A 22,158-nucleotide genomic window follows, 5' to 3' on the forward strand; every position below is an offset into this window, starting at 1 on the left:
CAAAACTTTGCTATTGGTGCCACAGGCATCTCTCTCTCTCTCTTTCTCTCCCTCTCCCTCCCTCCCTCCCTCTCTCATGAAACAGAGCTGTGTGCAGAGAGAGAAATCTGTTCAATTCTCTCCACTGTCTAAAGAAAGGAAAGAAGAAAACCGGTGAGTAAAATCAGCTCTCAGTCGGCTGTCTGCAAGGCAGATGGATTTGTCGCCATTCTTTTGCCTCTGAAGGAGAATGTGCAATCCAGCTGGAGAACTGAAGGCAGTTGAGGGAAAAGCAGTACCCCTTTGTGCCTTATCACACTGCCAAGCGTGAACCTTCAGAAGGAACCCTACTTCAACTGTGCTCTTTCTGAAAAGTCAAATCTTCTGGGTGTAATAGCCCAACAGGAAAAATCTCGATCTGGACAAGAGGTGTCTCTAGGACAACCCGTAAGAAGATACCTCTAATAGCCCCCAGGTAGGGTCTTTGAGGGGTTAAACCCTCTCAGGTTCCATCCTGCAACCGAAAGATAAATTGGTTACACTTTAAATCTTCTCTCTCTACTTAAAAGACTTTCAGTGTATTAACTCTGAATGTAAAAGAGAGGGAGTGAGGGACTCATCTGTCAAGGAAAGAAGAGAAATGAATACTCTCTCAAGAGAGTTTTTTTTTTTTAAATTAAAAGCATGCATTAAAATACTAGATTCCTGAATTGGGGAGGAGGCAAGGTTATAAGCCAGTTATACCAGATAATTGATTGCAATGTTAAGTTTTAATTCAGGCAGCGGGGAAGCGGGGGGCAGCTGGCTTTGTCTTCAAAACCTCTTGAAATCATATTGCATATTGATCTGTTTCCCGAAGTTCTTCTGAGAAAATCAGAGTGTTCATGGCTAAACCTATTTTAATTTTAGCCCTACATCTTTGCTTGCTCACTCTTGCACTTTTAGTCTCATTCTTGAATTTACACAAACCTCTCTCTGTCTACACACACATACACACATGTGGGTAATTTTCTTAGAAAAGTTAATGTTCACTCTCTTTGGGAAGCCTAAGAAATGGGCTCATCCGGAACTCTGAATTAGAGAATTTAATTAAGTTTCTTTGCCGAAAGGAATGCTTGTCACTCAATGTCTGAAGTTTTATGGAGAAAGCTTCAGTAGAAAATTGGATCAGGAAATAAAAATCTCTTTAAATTCTGCAATTAAAAAAAAAGTCATTTAGAGTTTCAGATTCAGGCATTTAATACTTTGCTGACCTAAAATCTGAACAGAAGTCCAGTGTGCTCCAATGCACTTTATTAAGACACCAGGAATCTAAGAGCTCTAGTTAACTTTATTGATAATCTTGATTTTTCCCCTGTTTCTTTTTATCCTCACAACAATCTTCTGTGGTGACATTTTAGGTTAAGAAAAGTGCAGCAGTGAGCATTTCCTGGAATGCCAGTGGTCATTTTCTGAGGCTAAACTATACATGGGATACGACAATTTATATGGACAAGATCACCAAATAATAAAAAGCATTAGAATACAGATGATTAGCTTTTATCTATGGGTAAGTCTAGTCTAGTGAAAAGAAGGACTATGAAGTGAAATGACAGCAGTGTTCCAATATTTGAGGGGCTTTCACAAAGAAAGAATCAACTTATTTTCCAAAGCACCAGAGGGCAGAACAAGAAACAATGAATGGAAACTAATCAAGGAGAGAAGCAATCTGGAATTAAGGAGAAAATTTTTGACAGTTAGAATAATTAATCAGTGGAACAGCTAACCTTCATAAGTTGTAGGTGCTTCATCACTGGAAGTTTTAAGAGACTGGACAACCATTTGCCTGAAATGGTATAGATTCTCCTGCTCACGCAGAGTTGACTAGATGACCTCCAAGGTCCCTTCCAACTGTTATTCTATGTGGTATTATTCTATATTTTATTAAAGATGCATCAGTCATAAGCATATTCTCAATATATTTAGTCTTGTTTCTTCCCTTAGTTAAATTAAAAATGATGATTTGACTGCAAATTTTAAGAGGAAGTAAATGCTAAATGCTATTTTCTCCTCTTTGTAATTATTTCCAACTTTTAATCTCTTTTCTTAAATTTAGAAATGTCCAATAGACACTTATTAGGCTGTGGCTTTTGGTTTGTAATCATTGCTCCACTTGAACTCCAGGTGAGCCATCTTCCTATTAGGCCATCTAATTTTCAGAAGTAATCTTTGCAATAAAACAAATGCTGTAGCCTTTAAGGATGAGACATGAGCCTCTTTTTAGGACATTCAAACAGTCCATATTGCAGTTACAAAATCAGGTAGGACGAGTGCAACCTTTACATGGCTGAGTGGAGCCACATTATTTTTAGTGGCTTTGGGCTGGGGAAGAAGGGGTATTAATTGGGATGCCCTGCAAGTAGCAATAGCATTTAAGCCCCCCCACAGTGCTTTACAACCTTTTCTGAGCAGTTTACAGTCAGCCTCTTGCCCCCAACAATCTGGGTCCTCATTTTATCAACCTCGGAAGGATGGAAAGACTGAGTTAAACTTGAGCCACTCAGGATCAAACTGCGAGCAATTGGAAGAATTAGCCTGCAATACTGCATTCTAACTACTGTGCCACCACATCTCTTTCAAATACTCATGACGAAGCTGGAGGTTTTTGGTTTTGGCTTTTGAGCAAAATGAGGCAGAAATGAGATGGGAAGAACTTAAGCTTGGAAAAGGTGAAAACAAAAGAAACAAAAAGAAAATTAATGTGCATCTATGGGTGGTCCCTGAGTTACAGCTACAATTGGGACCAGGATTTCCTTTGTTAAGCAAGGTGGTTGTTAAGTGAGTTGTGTCCAATCTCGCAACCTTTTTTTGTTATGGTTATTAAATGAATCATAGCAGTTGTTAGGTAAATCACATGGTTGTTAAGCAAATTTAGCTTCCACCATTGACTTTGCTTATGAGATGCTTAGAACAGAACAGGAAGAAACCTTTGGAGGTCTTCTAGTCCAACCCGCTGCTCAAGCAGGAGATCCTATATTATTTCAAAGAAATGTTGCTTCTTCACGAAAACCTCCAGTGATGGGAGCACCCACAACCTCTGAAGGCAACCTGTTCCACTGATTAATTGTTCTCACTGTTTCTTCTTAGATGTAGGTTGCCTCACTCCTTAATTAGTTTCCATCCATTGTTCCTTGTCTTGCCCTTTTGTGCTTTAGAAAATAGGTTGGCCCCCTCTTCTTTGTGGCAGTCCCTCAAATATTAGAAGGCTGCTTTCATGTTACCCCTAGTGACATGGTGAGGTATATCACAAAATCATTGTCTGTCTATCTGTCTCCCATTTTATCACACCTTAATTCTGCGTGACTTACAATATTAAAAGGTAAACCTGTATAAAATCTAATAATTGATGTAAAAACAATATTATAAAAAATGAACCCAACTAAAAAGATGGGGAAGGAGGAAGTATGATGAAAAGGTGAGCCCTGTTGTTAACCAACGCCCATCAACCATCCCCAATATAAAACTAATATGGCTTCCAAAGCTGACATCTCTCTGTTGGAGCTCCAAGCCAAATGGCAGAGCCAAGTGTTTAAGCTCTTATGAAAAGTAAGGAGAGTTGGAGCTGATCTTACTCTGGAGATGGGGGGTGGAAGATGTTCTAAATGACTATCACATGACCTCGGGATATTCCAACTATCATAAATGAATTTTGATTATGAGACTGTGGGGATGCTGCAACAGTCATTAGTGCAAGGACCAGTTGTAAGTTATTTTTTTTTCACTGCTGTTGTCAAATGGTCACTAAGCTAATAGTTAGAAGTCAAGGACTATCTTTATTTCATTATCTCTGTCCCATGATCAAAAAGTCAGCAAAACAAAAAGTTGAAAAAGACAATCTCGGGTACCCTGAAATTAAAACAGGAAAACAGAAGCTGCTTTTAAGACGTAGGGAAGGGAAAATCTTTGGTAAAATAGCAAGGGAAATTTTATTACATGACATTTCATTGTCCAAGAGACAGCAACAGAAATCTTCTTCATAGGTCTCTTTAGCCTTGAGAGAGAGATGTTTTTGTCTATCTAAACCAAGAGTCTCCAAACTTGGCAATGTTAAGACTTGTGGACTTCAATTCCCAGAATTCCTCAGCCAATCATGCTGACTGGGGAATTCTGGGAGCTGAAATCCACAAGTCTTAAATGTCTATGGAAACGCTCAGTCATCCAGGTCATAGTTGTCCCAAAGGTGTTTTTTTCAAGAGGCAACTGGACTTTCTGGTTTTTCTTTGAAGACGTTTCGCTTCTCATCCAAGAAGATTCTTCAGCTGAAAGTCCAGTTACCTCTTGAAAAAGCATCTTTGGGACACAAGTCTTAGAGTTGCCAAATTTGGAGACCCCCTGGCCTAAATCTATATCTTTTACCATCAAGAGTCTTCTATAATACAGCACACAATAAGCTTGACACCACCTACCAAATTCATACCCGGCATGGCTGAAGATACCAGAATGGGATAGCTTTGAAGGAAAACAGTTAGCTCCATTCCAATGATTCACAATATCTCACTATCCATGCAATACTTCTGTATTATTTTTATAGTACATTTGAGATTATTGACAGGCTCAGAGCATCAGGCAAAGGAAGCCTTAACATAAAACTCAGAATTTTTACAGTTTTTAATTTATGATGTTAATGCAGAAAGGAGGAGCAGCTACAACTAGAACAATGGAAGTTTATTAAGTAGCCAACTGGAATTCTCAACAATTGTGAAGCGGTCCATAAGAAATGGGAAAATGGAGAACCACCACATTAATTGAAATGTCCCTTAATTAACTCATGTCGCTTAGTTTAGAAATAAAGCACAGTACAAAGATTTGAAATTAGATGTTGAAAAAAGCATCCCTGTGGTTGCTTACTCTGAAGTTAATTGATGCTTACTTTTCCAATGAAGACCAAAGATTCTGATTAAAACCAGCTTATGGATATTGACTAAGCCTTCTGTGGATATATCATTAGTTGTGCAATGCTGTTGACTGAAAAGCCCTTGCAAATCTCAGGTGTGTGGTTTTCTTTCAAGGAAAAATGATTGATGGTGATGGTGATGTTAGCGATGATCTGGATCTTCTATTTTACAGAGCAAGCAAAGCCTTGGGAGAAGATGACTGTCCATGAAATGAACTTTCCTATGCAACTTAAAGATTTATAGTATCTCTGAGAATTTACTTCAAACGCCAATGCATGAATTCAACAACAACCCCTTTCTTGGACTGTGTAAAAAGAGCAGCAACATGTTTATGAGTGAATGGGAGAGAATGGATAAGGCCTGAGTAAGCAATGACTGAACTTGTTTTCAGACACCATGGAAATCTTACTGGCCGTGCTCATCCACACCCAACATTGGCTACAGAAGCAGCAATTGCAGATAAGTATTCTAACCTGTATATGTATGTGGGGCTGTTCCTGACCCTGCTAGCCATCTTGCTCATTCTTCTGTTCACGATGCTTCTCCGCTTAAAGCATGTTATATCTCCCATCACCACATCTCCAGAGAGAACGGAGAACATCCAGGAGTTCACGGATGTGGAAATGCATACCAGGATTCCCAGTCCTTAAAAAATGGGACAGGCTGCACAAAAATATGTTGAGATGCATCTTTTGGTTTACTGGATGAAATGTGGGAACGTTGTCCACTGTTGGCCCAGCTGAAAACGGTCCAGACAAATAAGATTTCAAGACAACTGAAGGATGCAAGGATGTAATGGACATGAGCAGGACCCTGAGGGAACAGTTATGGAGGCATACAATAACATAGGTTTGTAGATTCAGGACCATGGATAGCAACCAAAGAATACTTGATCCAGTTTTGGCCCAAAGCAATTTATAAATTTCAATTGTCTGGCTGAGATTTATTTTAGCAGCTCTGTCTTTTCAAGGCTTGTCTCATATTTCCAAAAGATCATCACCATCATCTTCAGTTGGGAGAGAGGGGCTATAGTTTTGCATTTGCACTATTTAGTTAGAAGGGTAGTGACCTTGTTGAATGAAGATTGCTTTTCAGAATCTTCTGGAAGCCTAGGTTGACGTAAAGTTGTCCTCCAGGGTCCCAGTGCAACAGGACTGCTTTGGGATTCATGGAAGAAGTCACAGAATATGGAGAATCTCACCTACAAAAGATGGAATATTAAATTTCTACCAAGTTTTGCTTATCCTTAGGAGTTGCACAGGCACCTGCTGTGATGTTTCATGCAACCAGCTATCATGCATGCAAATATATGCAACCTAGTAAGACACATTTATAAAATACTAAAAAAACAACCCAATACTCACAATTTCACTGAAGTTTTCAAAGCCTGGGGCAGTTTATGCTGGATATGTTTCCTTGGTGAATTTCTGGATAAGCATTTATTAAAAGATTATAATTTTGGATGATGGAATTCCTGCTTAATCTTGTCTCAGATGTGTCTTTTAGTGCATGATACAAGTGCTAGTGGCAATTGATGCCTGCTTAGTTCTTTGGAGAGGGAGTGCCACAAACCAAGAAAGAAATTCTGACCTCCTTTGCCCTATGAGAATTACAAATTTGGGGTTCAAAATGAAGACCTGCTTTCCAGCCAAAGGATTCTGGTCCAAACACATAATTACCATACCCAAATAATTTCTGCTAACACTGCAAAATGCAGGAGCGAAGTCCATTTTGGAAAGTGAGGCTTCTTTGGGTCAAATAAAGAGATTCTGCAAGATTGATGTACAAGTATCTGAATGAATGCTAGTATCAGGATTGGAATGAAGATTCCATGTACATAGTTGAAATAGATTTAGTAGACACTGATTTCACAACTGGAGAAACTCCAGCTGGTCCCTATTAAAAAACAAAAATGTATAATTGTACTGATTACCCCCCACCCACCCACCCAGGAAATCAAAAATGAAAAGAAAAAAAGAAATAAATACAATAATGTTAAACCAACTAAAGATAACAAAGTTTAGTCAAACTTTTCATTAAATCTAGAACTAAAAGAAACGTATCAATCCATTTTCTCATTTTTAGAGTATAGAAACTTTAAAAAACAGAATAAACTCATATCCTGGATCCAATCCTTAAAATGAGTGAAGTTTCTTTATGGTTATGTAAAATTATCCTCTCAGTCTTGCCTGAGGCTCATAGTGCCAAAGGTTTTTATGGGATAACAAATTCCATATTGCAGGAACATATAAGGATAATATTTCTTTCTGAAACTGTATTTAGAGACATTAATGTAACCAAAATGAGGTTACAGCTAGACAAGATTAGATTGTGTGACCTTCAGAATTCTTACAACACCAACATTGCAAATCTAATGTCCATAGTTTCCAACAATACACAAAATGTTTACTGCTATCTTCTCCTGGGAATTTTGTTTCAACATTTGAGATTGAAGTATGGGCATGGGATTTTTAGGTGGCATCCCATCCATGTCCAAACTTGCTTAGCTTTTGGAGATCATCCAAGAATGAATAAGTGTGGTAAACATGATGGCGAAATGCATGATTGCAGAAGGTGAAGAAGAATTTTCAGCAAAGCATATTAATTTGGGGGATGAATCAAAAATGAATTTTGATGGGAAAGCAGAAGAAATGCAAGCCAACAAATACAACTTCGAGAAGAGGGGTATTTTTTTGTCTTTGGTGACTTCAATCAGTCTTGATTTTGATGACTTCCGGGACAAGTCCTTGCAGTTGTTTCGTAGTTTTTCTGGTAGCTGTTTGCCATTGCTTCCTTCCTAGGACTGAGGGAAAATGACTGGCTCAAGGTCACCCAGCTTGGCTTTATGCCTAAGGTAGGGCGAGATGTCATGGTCTCCTAGTTTCTAATCTGGTAACTTTAACAACAAGCTACCTCTTGCTCTGCCTTTGAGTTAGTCTAGATTCCTAATGACTACATGAACAAGTCTCAGCAATTTTCTTGAAAAGATTTTCAAAATCTTTTGCCTCCTTTTTACGGCTGAGGGTGAGGGTTTTTACGGCTGAGACACTCAACTAGTTTCTTATGTAAAGCAAGATTCAAATTCCCAGCCTCATGCCATTAGCCACTACATCAAACTAGCTATCTTCAAGGTTAGCAAGCAGTAAATTCTCTTGTCATCTTAACTGTTAGGTTGCATTTTCATTATGCACCAATATATACTATGATGCTGACAACATTACAGAAAACCTATGCAGACCATGCAAGGATTTGGTTAGAGAATATGACGGATAAGATGCTTAACAGAGATATTTAAAGAGAGATCCAACCTAAAAGTAAGAAGAAATTTTCTGACAGTGAAAACAATCAGTGGAACTAGCTTGCCTTCAGAAGTTGTAGGTGCTCCATCACTGGAAGTTTTCAAAAATTAACAGGACACAGCCATTTGATGAGGATATCAGGTTTCCTGCCTTAAATAGGGGGATAGGCTAGAAGACCTCTCAGAAAGACCTCCTTTCTAGTCCTACAATTCCAGAAAAATAGTAAACCCAACAATTAGCAAGATCTCTACTTAGAGAATTCTAGGGTCTTCTCCAGTCCATATAGTTGGATATACATAGAATTCAGTAGAATGATGAAAAATGTTGGTAAGTCTTTTGTTGACCTCACCAACCTTGTACATATAGTCCTTGATTTACAATCACAAATGAGCACGGCATTTTCATTGCTAAGCGAGGCAGTTTTTGTGAATTCTGCCCTATTTTACAACCTTTCTTGCTACAGCTGTTAAGTGAATAATTGCAGTTGTAAAGTTACTAACACAGTCACTAAGTGAATCTGGCTTCCCCGTTGACTTTGCTTGTCAGAGGGTTGCAAAAGTGATCACATAACCCTGGGAGAGTGCAACTGTCATAAATATGAATCAGTTGCCAAGTGTCTGAATTTTGATCACGTGACCATGGGGATGTTGCAATAGTCGTGTGACAAATTTAAATCATAAGTCACTTTTTTCAGTGCCGTCAAACAATGACTAAGCGAAGTGTTGTAAATCAAGGAGTTCCTCTACTTTCTCAGAAGCAGATCACTTCATAGCAAAATGCACTGGGCATATCACTTATCAGGGATATAGGTCTGATCTAGAAATAAACTGCCAGGGGAGCTCCTGCTATAGAACATTTATCTGCCAGTATCCCTATCTCTGTGGACTTCGAAATTCCTCAATCCAAGCCATGCTAAAATTAGCAACCACACGTCTCAGCTGTTGTAACAACAACATATTTCTTCAATGTGTCATAAACAGCGGCGTATCTTGTTAGCCTTGTATTTTTTCTTCTTTAATTCAGGGTGTTGCTTCTCCTATGGGAGTTTGGGCTAATTTGTGTAAAGGGAGAGGGGAATGAAGATGTAATAATATAACTGTTCTTCATCTGGAGTTGCAGCAATTGAATAATAGAATAATGGAAGAGTTGAAAGGGACATTGGAGGTCTTTTAGTCCACCTCCCTGCTCAAGAAGGAATCCCTATATCACTGTTCAGATAAGTAACTAGACCTAACAACTCCACCCAACATACCTAATGCTAAGGATTGTGAGGGTACAAAGGGCAGGACATTTAATCTTGAGGAACAGGAGGAAGAGCCACAATCAAGACAACCATTAGATAAGAGAAATTGGAGTCTTGACCAAAGGTGTAGTCCAATAAAACATTTCACTTCCCTAGTTCTCATAAAGATTAAGGAGAAGGGAGCACAGTCAGGGTTCTAGGATTCTGCTACAGGTAGTCCTTTACATACAATTGTAATTGAACCTGTGATACACCTGTCAAGAAACCTTTATTTATCAACATTTTCCTTGATGTACATTCTTTACCTTATATCCCTGGTTTTCCAGAGTGCCTCCAAAAATGTCCATTCTTGAAATTCGAATTTTGAAATTTGTTAGTGAGTTTCACAGACAGCAACCTAGTGTTGTATGGATTTTTGACATAAGAGATGATGTATTCACTGCAATACATTCTCCAAATCCATTTTTTGCTGTCCTTCCCCAAACCTGTAAAATCTATAAATAGAAATTTACGGATATAACCCAAACTGCCACTTCCATCAAGAAGCAATTTCTTTTTCCATATGTCTTATGAACACCCATGAATGATACCCAAGTAAAGGCCATGTGTCCCTTTACAGCACAACTGGCTGATGAAGAATTCACCCAGACCTTACTTGATAAAATTCACATCTGCAATAAGAGTAGCAATTTAAAAAAAGGTTTTCCTTTCAGTGGTTTAGTGCAGGGATGCAATAATTTACTGCACTAAAAACCCAGCTTGGCTTGGACACCAGGTGGAAGTGGGTCAGACTGAGTCATCAGCATTGGCAGGCATCTTGCATTGCCCCTTTTGATGGGCATACAATGTTGTGTTGTGACTAAAAGGGGGTGGGGCTTGTAGTTTTTGTCATTTTGAACCTCCTTTCGCCTCTGCTGGCTGCTGGAGTGAAAGAAAACTGAATTTGAGTTGACCTTATTTCTATTTCAATGTCATCAAAGTCCAGGTAGCCTTCATTTAACAACAGGATGCTTAGTGACTGTTCTAACCAACCTCTCCATTATTATTTATTACCTGAATTCGAAATTCTGACAGCTGAGGTCCCCCACCCCACAATCAATCAAATTGCCACTGATTACGTCTTGGCAAGTTTTCATCTCACATTTTCACCAAATACAAATTTGATTTTTGAAATGCAGCAGGAAAATTCCAAAAACCTTGAGCTCATTGAAGGACAAAAAGTCATAAAGTAGGTCAAATCATGCAATCTTCTTGCGATCATGTGAGCTGATCTTGCATGTGTGTGAATAATTGTGGGGGTTGGAGTTGGAGTTGCAGAGGGAGTTTACAAGCATATTATTTCTTTGCTAAGCATGCTGGGAAACTGTTTTATAATTGGCATTCACGGTTTTTAGAATTACCTGAGGAGGGTTGTCTTTTATAGGATGCTGGCTTTTTTCAGTGCACAATTCACAACATAATTAAGACAAAACGGTGGCTTAAACCCCTGGCGGTGAGTAAACATCATAATTGGTGTTCATTTGAACCATGCAGATCCACAGGGATCACAATGCAGTTCTCTTGAGTACAGCAGCTTTTGGAGGAGACCAAAACAGGCAAAAATGTGTTTTAAATGATCAGTCAAATCCTCTTCTAATATAGTATCTTCATAATTTAGTGGGCTATAACACACACCATCCTAGGATAATAATACATATAATATATAATATGATATAATAAATGTTGTTAAAAGTCTAGAAAAAAGTAGAAAACAGAAACAAAGATAATTAGGGTACTGGAGGATATACCATGTGATGAATGATTGATGGAATTGGATATGTCTAACCTCATGAAAAAAAAAGGAATAGGGATGACATGATAGCAGTGTTCCAATATCTGAGGAGCTGCTACAAAGAAGAGCAAGTTAACCTATTCTCCAAACCAACTTTGTTTCTCTGAAACAACTCCGGTGAAGTAATCGCAGATGAAAGCTTATCAAAAAGAGATCCAAGCTAGAAATTAAGGAGAAATTTCCTGACAATGAGAACAATTAATCAACTGGAATACTCAGTTTGAGCATTGATGACGAAAAGGACTATTCATGGAGAGACACCTACTTTGCTGAACCCTATCAAAGATCCCTTGTGAAACCTAATTTTTCCTTTTTTACTTGTATACTTCCAGGAGACTAAGCAACTTAAACAAACAAACAATGTAATACCCAAACAATATAAAATAAAAACCTAAACAATACAAACATGTGGAAGCATAAATTAGAATGCTAAAGCAATTAACAATTTAAAAACTGTTTTTATATTAAAAGAGATCCACCTTCACTGATCTTCTTAATGCTGAGAAAGGGGGTCTGTAATGAGAGTCTGGAAGGAGTTATTTCCAAAGCCTGGATAAACATTTTTCAGAAGGTGTCAGGTGGAAAGAATCAGGACCACAGGTTAAGTTCCAGTTAAGATGATTTATTGCTCAGGCCTACACACAAGAATCTAGTCAACTAAACTTCAGCACTAAATTGGCACTAGATAACAAGTCAGTGGAATTCAAGGTGTTGGGCTCAGACAGCTTATGGGAACATAAGGACTCCAGGCTGTTTCCTCTCGACTCCACCCCTCAGGCTCTGCCTGCCCTTCTCCTGAGTGAAAAGTCACCCAGGAAGTGTTTGAGCATTTTATGATAGGAAATTCTGGAAAAGCTTGATTGTATCATTAGTCCCTTTCTCATTAGCCATCTAAAACAGGGGTCTCCAACCTTGGCCGCTTTAAGACGTGTGGACTTCAACTCCCAGAATTCTGGGAGCTGAAGTCCACACATCTTAAAGCGGCCAAGGTTGGAGACCCCTGATCTAAAAAGTAGCAGGCATGGATTGGACAATGCAATCAGCATTTGTGATGGATACCGTCTACAATCTGTGGTCAGCAATGAGCTGTATCAAGGAGAAAGCCTGTTTTTCCCCCCAGTCATTTCATCTATTTATTGGAGCAGTATTTCTCAACTGTGGCAACCTCTAGATGTGTGGACTTCAACTCCCAGAACTCCCCAACAGCAGAATTCTGGGATTGAAGTCCACACATCTTAAAGTTAACAAGCTTGAGAAACACTGTAGAGGAGAATTCACTTAAGTGAAATTTGACCCATTCTGACCGGAGGACAATGCTCATATAACATGGCTGACCAAATGAGCATAGCAGTTTCATGTTTCATTGAGTAAAAATAATCCTCTTCTGTCCCACTGGAGACAGAATTACAGGTAATCGTCGACTTACAATAGTTCATTTAGTGACTGCTCAAAGTTACAACGGCACTGAAAAATGTGATTTATGACTGTTTTTCAGTAACAATCTTTGCAGCATCCCCGTGATCATGTGATCAAAATTCAATTGCTTAGTAACTGGTTCATATTTATGACCCTTGCTGTATCTCAAGGTCACTTCATCATCTTTTGAAACCTTCTGATAAGCAAAGTCACTAGGGAAGGCAGATTCACTGAACAACCAGGTCACTAACTTATCAATTGCCATGATTCACTTAACAACTGCGGCAAGAAAGGTTGTAAAATGGGGCAAAATTCACTTACTAAAGTCTTACTTATCAACAGAAACTTTGGCCTCAATTGTGATCCTAAAATTGAGGACTACCTGTATAGGGATCCCACAAATGCTTATGCATGGTTGACCCAGTTGCATTTAAAGAGGGCCAGGTTGTACAGTATTAACACCTTGATCAAAAACAACCTTTATCTCCTGAGTGGGGTGAGGGTATGGTGTATGGTATTTAACTCCCTGCAGTCTCAAAAGATTACATAGATGCCTTTACCTTGGTTATGGAAAAACAAAACCAGCCAAAAACAGAACCTACCTTGGACTTGAACATGCAATCCTGGCAGCTAATGAGCACCTTGGGGCAAGTTGTTTATAAACAGAAAACAATCAAGAGCTTGAAATGTATCCCCAGCTGAACTCAAGGGCATGCAGGCAGCTCTGCTTCTCTCTGACAACTCTGGTCTGACTTTAGTTTGCTCCCTGTTGAGTGATCCCACCGCTGGCTGGCCCCGCCCCTCGCTCTCCCATCCCAGTCACTCCTCGCCTGGCCTGAGATGGTAAGGGTGACAGCGGGGGACGTAGAAGTGTCTGGGGCAGATTTCTATAGCGCCTCACTCTTGAAGGAGCTTCTTCTGGCCTTGCTGGTGCTGGGCATGCCTCGGTCGCTTGGGGAGCGGTACAACCTGCTCTCCGCTCTGAGACACTGGTCCGACCCAACCGTGACCAACACCGGCCTTGCTAACATGAGGGCTGGCAGGGCGGCAATGGGATCTGGGAGGAGGAGATGATGGAAAGGGGGACAGGCCCGCAGTGCCCAGCCTCGGCTTTAAACTGCATGGAGGACACTTTTCAATGAAAGCCAGTGGTAGCACCACTCCGCTGGAGAAGTAAAGCTCAGGGCAGCAGGAAAAGGGGGCTGGCCCAATGAACCTCGCACACCCGGGGGGTCAGGCTTGCCAAAGATGCTCTTGCCAAAGACGCTCACCCATCAGCCAGTCTCTCCCCCGCCCCCCCATGTGTGTGTCTGTATCTCTCTCCCCGCTCCTCTCTCTCTGCCTGTCTCTCTCTCTCTCTCTCTCTCTCTCTCTCAGAAAGCCAAGGCTGGGACAACCTCCTCCCTCTCCCGCACCTCTCGCAACCCTCTAGCTGGCTATGGTGGGGCTGGCAGGGTGTGCACAAATGGGAAGACTCTCCTCAAGCAAGCGGCCAGGCTCAACCAAAGCACAGCAAAGGATTTCCAAGAGAGAGAGAAGAGAGAGATACAGACACACACACACACAGAGACATAGACAAAAAAGGGGGGAAGAACGGGAGAGAGAGACACAGAAAGATACAGAAAGAGGGGGGAAATAGAAGGGGAGAGAGAGACACAGACAGAGGGGTGAGAGAGGAGGATAGAGAGAGACAGAAAGAGATACAGGGAGAGGGGAGGGGGAGAAAGAGATACAGGGAGAGGGGAGAGAGGGGAAGACAGAGAGGGAGGGGGAGGAGAGAGACAGAAAGAGAGAGATACAAGGGGGGAGAGAGGGGCAGATGGACTTGAGGGGGAAAGAGAAACAGAGATAGAGAGAGGGGAGAGAGAGACAGAGAGATACAGAGAGAAGGGGAGAGGGAGAGAGAGGGGAAGATAGAGAGGGAGAAGGGGAGAGAGATAGACAGATAGACAGAGGGGGCGAGCTGTGGGGGAGAGAGGGAAGGGGGAGAGAAAGACCGAGAGAGAGGGGAGAGATGGGGAGAGAGAGAGAGGGAGAGACAGAGAAAGATACAGAGCGGGGAGAGAGGGGAAGAGACACACAGGAGAGATACACAGAGAGCGGGAAATTAGAGGGAGAGACATAGAGAGATACAGAGAGTGGGAGAGAGGGAGAGGAATATATATATATGCACATACATATATATATGTATACACAGACACGTATGTATGGAGAGAGAGAGAGAAATGTCAAAAGGATTTTGTGGTTCCCGGTGCTTTTTAACAACCAGTTCTCTGTCCTAATGACCTGCTGGGTAGGCGTGGCTATGGGGTGTCATGTGATTGGATGGGAGTGAGTGATGTCGAGTTGACCACGCCCACCCAGGTTTTGTGGCTCCCTCTGTTTTCTTTTCTGCGGGAAACCGGTCCAAATGGCTTTTGAGTATTAAGATTGCTGACCCCTCATCTAGCCTATCAAAGAAAAGGATGGGTGTGTGTCTGTGAAAGAGAACTGTCTTGCTACACAGATAGTCCTTGACTTATAACCACAACTGAGCCCAAAATTCCTGTTGTTAAGTGAATTTTACCTCATTTTATGATCTTTCTTGCCACTGCTGTTAAGTGAATCCCTGCAGTTGATAAGTTGCCAAGAAACTGAATTTTGATCACATGACCACAGGGATTGCTGGAATGTTGTGTAAAAAACGGTCACAAGTCACTTTTTTCAGTGCCGTTGTAACTTTGAATTTAGTGAATAGTCACTAAATGAACTATTGTAAGTCGAGGTCTAGCTGTACTTGAGGGGCTGTCACAGAGATTAGGGACTTGACTTACTCTTGAGGGCAGGACAAGAAGCGTTCAGTGGAAGCTTGTCAAAGGGATGCAACTTCCTGAGAGTGAGGAATTAATCAATGGAGTTAATCAATGGAACACAGAGAGTCTGGACTTACAACCGTTCATTTAATGACGGCACTGAAAACAGTGACTTATTACCATTTTTTGCACTTATGACCATTTCAGCATGGTCAGATGATCAAAATTCAGACGCTTGGCAACTGGTTCATACTTATGACCGTTGCTTTGTCCCAAGGTCATGTGATGCCCTTTTGCAACCTTCTGACAAGCAAAGTCATTGGGGAAGCCAGATTCACTTAAAGACCAGTTACTAACTTATCAACTGCAGGGATTTGCTTAACAGCAGTGGCAAGAAAGGTCATAAAATGGGGCAAAACTCACTTAACAAATGTCAATTTTAGTTGTAAATCAAGGATTATCTATAGTTTGCTTCCCAGGGTTGTGTGTGTTCCACCACAGGAAGTGTTCAGAAATGGTCCACCACATCTTCCAAAATTCAACGTGGTATGCAAAAGAATGGCTTAATTGCAAGCAAGATCATGACTTATTCTCTTATGTTTGGGGAAACCAGGTCACAAAAAGGAAGAATTGGCACCTTCTAGATCAGAGGTGTCAAATTCATGTCATCACAGCGTCGTCATATGATGTATCGGGACTTTTTTCCCTTTCACTAAACCAGACGTGGGCATGGCCAGCATGTGACGCATCCAGCCCATGGGCCGGAAGTTTGACAGCCCTCTTCTAGATGCTAAAGGTTGCCCAATTTTATTCTTGTTACAGATAGTTCTTGACTTACAAGCACAGCTGGGACAGAAAGTCAATGGGGAAGTTAGATTCACTTTACAGTCGTGTTACTCACTCAACCACTGCACTGATTCACTTAACTGTTGTGGCAAGAAAGGCTGTAAAGTGGGACAAAATTCACTGAACAACCATCTTGCTTAGCAACATAAATTTGGGGCTCAATTGCGGTTATAAGCTGAGGACTACCTATGTTAACAATTTTAAATTTTGAGTTGGTGAAGGCTCCTGAGAATACCATGGACAGCTGAGAAAACAAATGTAACGTCAAACAAATCAACCCAATTTTCTCATTTGAGGGACAAATAACCCAACTCCAAATTATCCTATTTCATATGCATTATGTGAGGATCTAGCTCTCTGCAGAAGGCAGAGTAAGGAGAGAGAAGAGGATGATCAGCATTGTGGCCAGACTCCATTACAGTGGTAATGAGTGCACATCATCACAGGGAAAATCTATCTATGTGGTCGCAAAGAGTCAGTCCTGACTCAATGGCACATAATTAAAGACCCAGTTAGATTTTGATAGGATTACTTTCAAGTTGCTGACAGTGGAAGTTGACAGTCAATCAGAGGGTACATTTAAAACGTCCTTTTACATGATATTAAAAATATGGGAAAGATTAGGTTATGCGTGTTATCTTTTTTAAATGCAAGTTCTTAAGGAGGATTAAACAAAATAACTTGCAGTCACAACACATTAAGAAGTGAAGATCAGCAGGGTGAGCAGGAGCTGCAGCAAAGGCATCAGAGCTTATGGCATAACATTGTCCTCATTGGGGTGTTAAGACTCAACTTCCTATAATCAGCTTATGTTTTCTGAGACAAGTTCATACACGTAGAGGTTAGCTAAGAATATCCCCTCTTTCCAGGCTGTATGTACATAAGTGTCAAACCTCTTTGATTAAAACTCTAGCTGCAAGCACCACACCAGCATTTGTAGATTATAATCTTATAGTGCCATCTCTAGCTGACGAGCTGCTTATTCTGTTATGCCATAATGCACTTTCTTGTTGTAACTCAGTTTTTGGAAAAGCCTAAACTTTTGGTTTAGAACAGGGATCTCCAACCTTGGCAACTTTAAGACCTGTGGACTTCAACTCGCAGAATTCCACAGCTAGCCAAGGCTGGAGGCCCTGGTTTAGAATAGACTGTGAAACCAACTATTTGCTAAGCCCTGAATAAATTTTTAACATAATGTGTGAACTCAGCCTCCTGACCCTAGACTACTTCTCAGGAGAAAGGAACTGGCTGTCAGATCTGCACAACTTAAGCCTCTAAACAGAAATCATCCTTGGCTCCATATTGACAAAGTTATAGTTTTATTAGAGGACAAATTATTGCAGAATTGCAAAGCCAAAACTGAGAATCACACATCGACATTCCTACATTCTACTTTACCTCCCTTAACTATCTCATCGTCCAACCCAGTTTAACCAATCAGATTCAGGCAAGATATTTTCAAAACAGTCAGTCCAAGCGCAGTTTGGTATATAGGTCCCTCCTTCCAACTGGGTGACCTTGAGGCAGCATCTCAGAGATACAGCACTTACTTTCATTTCCCCGCTCACACAGTTCACAGCAGTCTGTCACAGCATAGCAGTGAGCACAAGTAAGCATAAGATGGCAGCTGACCCTGCTAAAATATCAGCTTTTCAACAGGACTTTTGAAAAAACCCTAGCATCTTCTTTTTTTCCCTGGGATCCACATTACAAAGCAAATCTGATGTGCAGAGTTTAGCACAAAGAGAAGTTTAGTGAGTCATGACCAATTTTATGACCTCTTTTGCCAGTTAAGAAAATCACTGCCGTTATTAAGTGAATCATGTAGTCTTTAAGCAAACCCAGCTTTCCCCATTGACATTGCTTGCCGGAAGCTGTCTGGGAAGGTCTTAAATGGCAATGGTCACGTGACCCCAAGGATACTGCAATTATGGTAAATACACGCTGCATGCCAACCAACCAAAATTTGATCACATGATCATGGGGATGGGGCATTGGTTCTAAGTGTGAGGACTGGCTGTAAGTCACAATACAAACAAAATACTAATCCTGTTTACGTTTAGCAAATTGTACAATTCTAGTAATATGATCACTTTCATCTAATACCATATTTCACTGTTATTTTTATATTTATCAGATTCCACATCATTTCTTTTCCTACATATTAATTTTCATATTAGTTAGCAATTATATATCTTTAATAATAATCCTATAATAAAATATTAATTTCATGTTTATTACAATTAACAATTATATAGCTTAAGTATTAATACACACATTCATGTGGAATCCTTATCTTTTTCCTTTTCAACCATCTCTTACTCTCATTAAAGCATTAATTAATCGCTTCCTAGCTTGTCTCCCATTTTCTATCATTTTTTGACCCACTTAATCATTCCTCCCTTCTCTGTTGTATTCCATTGTCTTTTTTTCCAGTTATCTAATTTTACCCCTATCCTCTCAAAATATTCTCTCTGAAATTCCATTCCCTGTTGTTTTTCCCTTAGAATATTCTCCCCTTAATTTATTGCATCAATCATTATCATTTTAAGTTTTATTTCCTTTTTATCCTTTCTTTCTATTTGTTGTTCCATCCTTTTGTTTGCTTGACCATAGTTAGGACAGTTCTATGCAATAAAAAATGACTGGAGAAGCAAACAGCAGACAGCCAGACTTTCCATACAGATAATCCTTGACTTATGATCACAACTGAGCCCAAAATTTCTGTTGTTAATTTCTGCAAGACAGTTGTTAAGTGAGTTTTGCCCAACTTTACAACCATTAAGTGAATCGCTGCAGTTGTTAAATTAGTAACATAGTTGCTAAGTGGATCTGGTTTCTCCACTGACTTTGCTTGTCAGGTCATACAAGGGGATCACAGGACCCCTGGGACACAGCAATTGTCACAAATACTTTCCAGTTGCCAAGTGTCTGAATTTTGATCATATGATCATGGGGATATTGCAACAGTCATAAGTGTGAAAAATGGTAATCAGTCGTTTTCTTTCAGTACCGTTGAAACTTTTGTCATTATGCAAATGGTTGTAAGTCAAGGACACTCTGTACTCAAGTATATTTGTTTATAAAGCAAGGATATGAAAGCAGCTGAATCGTTGCCTGCTTACAATCCAATGCATGACTCTGCTTGCACAAGAGAACAAACTGGGAGGGAACCTTTGCTGCAGCCTGAAAGACTAAGAAAGGCAGAAGTTGAAGTTGCTAAAGCTGGAACTCTTAAAAGAAATAGGAGCATTAAATGGCACTGAAGGATTGCTAAGAAGCATTTGCAAAAATTTGCAGAACTCAAAATATAATATTTCTCTTGCTTACCTAGTGATGCAGAGACGAAATGGCTCTAGAGTTTGTAGGCTCTTTTTTCACGTTGCAAAACTTTCTTTGCCCTGTCTTTGGAATCCCTATTCCATATACCTCAACCGGCACAGCTGCTGGCAAGACGTTAATGGGAGCTGCTGCAACTCCAATTATTGTAAAGGACAGCAGCTCTTTTGCCCTTCCCATTACATTCGAGGTGTTTTGGTGTCCGTCTAAACTTTAAATCTGACATTGTAAAATTAGGTATTTTTTTTTAATTGGAGCCCGGAATGCGTGCACCGCATGGTGATATGCATTAGTCTATTTTCATATCTCTATAACATCACGAGTCCGGGCATTTCTGGTCTTAAGGCGACCCCCTTCGTCCGGGAAGTGTGGCAGCTCTCGGGGCCGTTCCAGCCGCCATCCTCTCTATCATCGCTCCGCCTATTCGTCGGCCATGAATTCCGTTTTCGTTACCGTCGGCACCACCAGCTTCGACGACCTCATTGTCGCCGTGACGACTCCCGAAGCGACCCAGGCGAGTCTTCCGACGCCATCCTTCCCGCTTCCCCGGCACCATCCTTGAAAGCTCGCGCCACGCCTCAGAGCAAACAGCCGGCTGCCAAAGGGCGGAAAAAGTCTTCCTGCGTCACCTCCTGTGCCTTTTCTAGGCGCCGGCATGCCACGTCTCTGTGGTTCCTCCGCAATCCAAGCTGGCGTTTTCTAACCCTTTGAAAGCTTTCTTGAGTGGGAAAATCCAGGCGGAAAGGGAGGGAAGCCGTGCAATTCTCCCCCGAGTTCTCTCTGGCTCGCTTGGAAGGAAGCTGCCTGAATTAGCCAAAGAAACCCGATAAATTCATACGGCGGATCCCAGGGCTCTCTTTCAAAATGGGGAGCCGGTTGCATGCATGCTCAAACGCGAGTCCCAGTGTGCGCCCCAATGCAAACGTGCACCGTTAAAAGTGAGCCTATTGTTTTTAATCTCCGGTGACATCTTTTTACCAGTGTTATTAAAGATCATCAGGATAAGATTCCTCAGGATGATTCAATACTTGGGTCAAATATTTAATCCTAAATTCCTGTATTATGACCACGTTTGTTGATTATTTCAGTAAAATGTATCTTTTATGTGCACTGAGAGCATTTGCACCAAGACAAATTCCTTGTGTGTCCAATCACACTTGGCCAATAAAAAGAATTCCAATTCTAAAATGTAAAGGACACCATCTATATGCTTTGCAACTGCTTCTGATATCTGCAGATGACATGAATGTAGTATAGAGCTGCATGCACTTCGTCAGAGCTTAATCCCATAAAGAGATGACAACTCTATTTGCTGGTTTCCTACCTCCTGTCATTGATGCTCACAGTCAAGCTGTGTACAATACTAGAATGCATGAAATTGAAAATGGGATACAAATTACAAAACAATTAAAATGTATAATCCAGGAGCTAGGAGTTTATCTTAGTACACACCATAAAATGTATTCCTAAATGGGGTAATGATTTTAACCATGTAAACAGTAAATCCTTTTGTGGGAATCTCACTCCTGATAAAATGATTGCCTTGCCTGGGTTTTGCAGAGTATTAATAGGAGTGGGGTATTCACAGTATATGATTTTTAAAAAATCAAATGGCATTTACAACTACAAAGAGCTACCTGTTTTTTATGTCCTCAGGTAGAGTTTGTTTGCCAGTTTACAAGATGCAGCCACCATCTTGACTATTTGGACCACATGCTGCAGATATCCCTTGATTCTGTTTTCAATACTCAAACAATCTTCCATAGGAGTTCCATAACTCCGATATAATTTTATATAATCTTATCTTACATAATTATTTTATAAACCAATTGAACTATTGTATCAAATAATTAGGTACTTATGATTGCAATGGCCCTTCCTGTCCTTATTCTCTTCTGAAAATTCTACAGCTTCTTAAAATGACTCAGTCTACAATTTACATTCCACGTTGGTGGCTAAAAGGCAGTGCTTTGTCTCTGATTGAAGTGCATGCCTGCTGAATTGATTGACAGCATGCAAAACAGGTGGCCAACTCATGCCATTTTAGATCATTTGATAGAGCACTGCATTGCTTTTTAGGTATGATGAGAACAAGTGGGTGGTGTGCAGCATAGCCATTATCCCTCTTTCAATCTACAGTTGCCATTATTGGCTATTGCTACACTGAGAGAAGCTGGTGGAAATTATAGTCTAACATATTTGGAGGAAACCAGCCTTAAGAGAAACAGTTGGAAGTAATGCTTAAAACACCAGGCTGGAAACTGGGGTGACTAGGAGTTGTAGTTCTGCTTTAGGCATGTAGCCAGCTGGGTGACCTTGGGCCAGTTCCTATTTCTCAGCCCTGGGGAAGGGGGCAGTGGCAAAATACTTCTGAAAAACCTTGCCAGGAAAACAGGGACTCACCCACTCAATCTCCAGGAGTCAATACTGCTTTGACGGCATCAACCCTAACCAATAATGTATTAGTAATAATTCTTTT

The 22,158-nt window shown here is 40.5% G+C and overlaps 3 protein-coding genes across 4 annotated transcripts in view; 2 read left to right on the top strand and 1 right to left on the bottom strand.

Moving 5' to 3' along the window:
- Positions 1-20,003, bottom strand: part of DCX (doublecortin) — a 195,250-nt gene extending 175,247 nt beyond the window's left edge. For both annotated transcript variants that reach the window (XM_087940843.1, XM_087940841.1), the window contains exon 1: positions 19,671-20,003. The gene's annotated coding sequence lies outside the window, so the exon portion shown is untranslated. The remainder of the gene's footprint in view (positions 1-19,670) is intronic.
- Positions 1,300-5,696, top strand: SERTM2 (serine rich and transmembrane domain containing 2). Its single transcript, XM_087940844.1, has one exon. It carries the CDS (start codon positions 5,285-5,287, stop codon positions 5,561-5,563), a length of 279 nt encoding a protein of 92 aa, XP_087796970.1. The 5' UTR covers positions 1,300-5,284; the 3' UTR covers positions 5,564-5,696.
- Positions 20,004-20,055: 52 nt separating the features above from the next.
- The window catches only part of ALG13 (ALG13 UDP-N-acetylglucosaminyltransferase subunit), a 62,759-nt gene continuing 60,656 nt past the window's right edge, over positions 20,056-22,158 (top strand). The window contains exon 1 of the mRNA XM_087941270.1: positions 20,056-20,193. Within this exon, the coding sequence (XP_087797396.1) occupies positions 20,113-20,193 (81 nt within the window). The 5' untranslated portion in view covers positions 20,056-20,112. The remainder of the gene's footprint in view (positions 20,194-22,158) is intronic.

The sequence above is a fragment of the Pseudonaja textilis genome, chromosome 12, assembly GCF_049901715.1.
Source record: "Pseudonaja textilis isolate UNSWEBS1 chromosome 12, rPseTex1.2, whole genome shotgun sequence".
NCBI classification, from domain to species: Eukaryota; Metazoa; Chordata; class Lepidosauria; order Squamata; family Elapidae; genus Pseudonaja; species Pseudonaja textilis.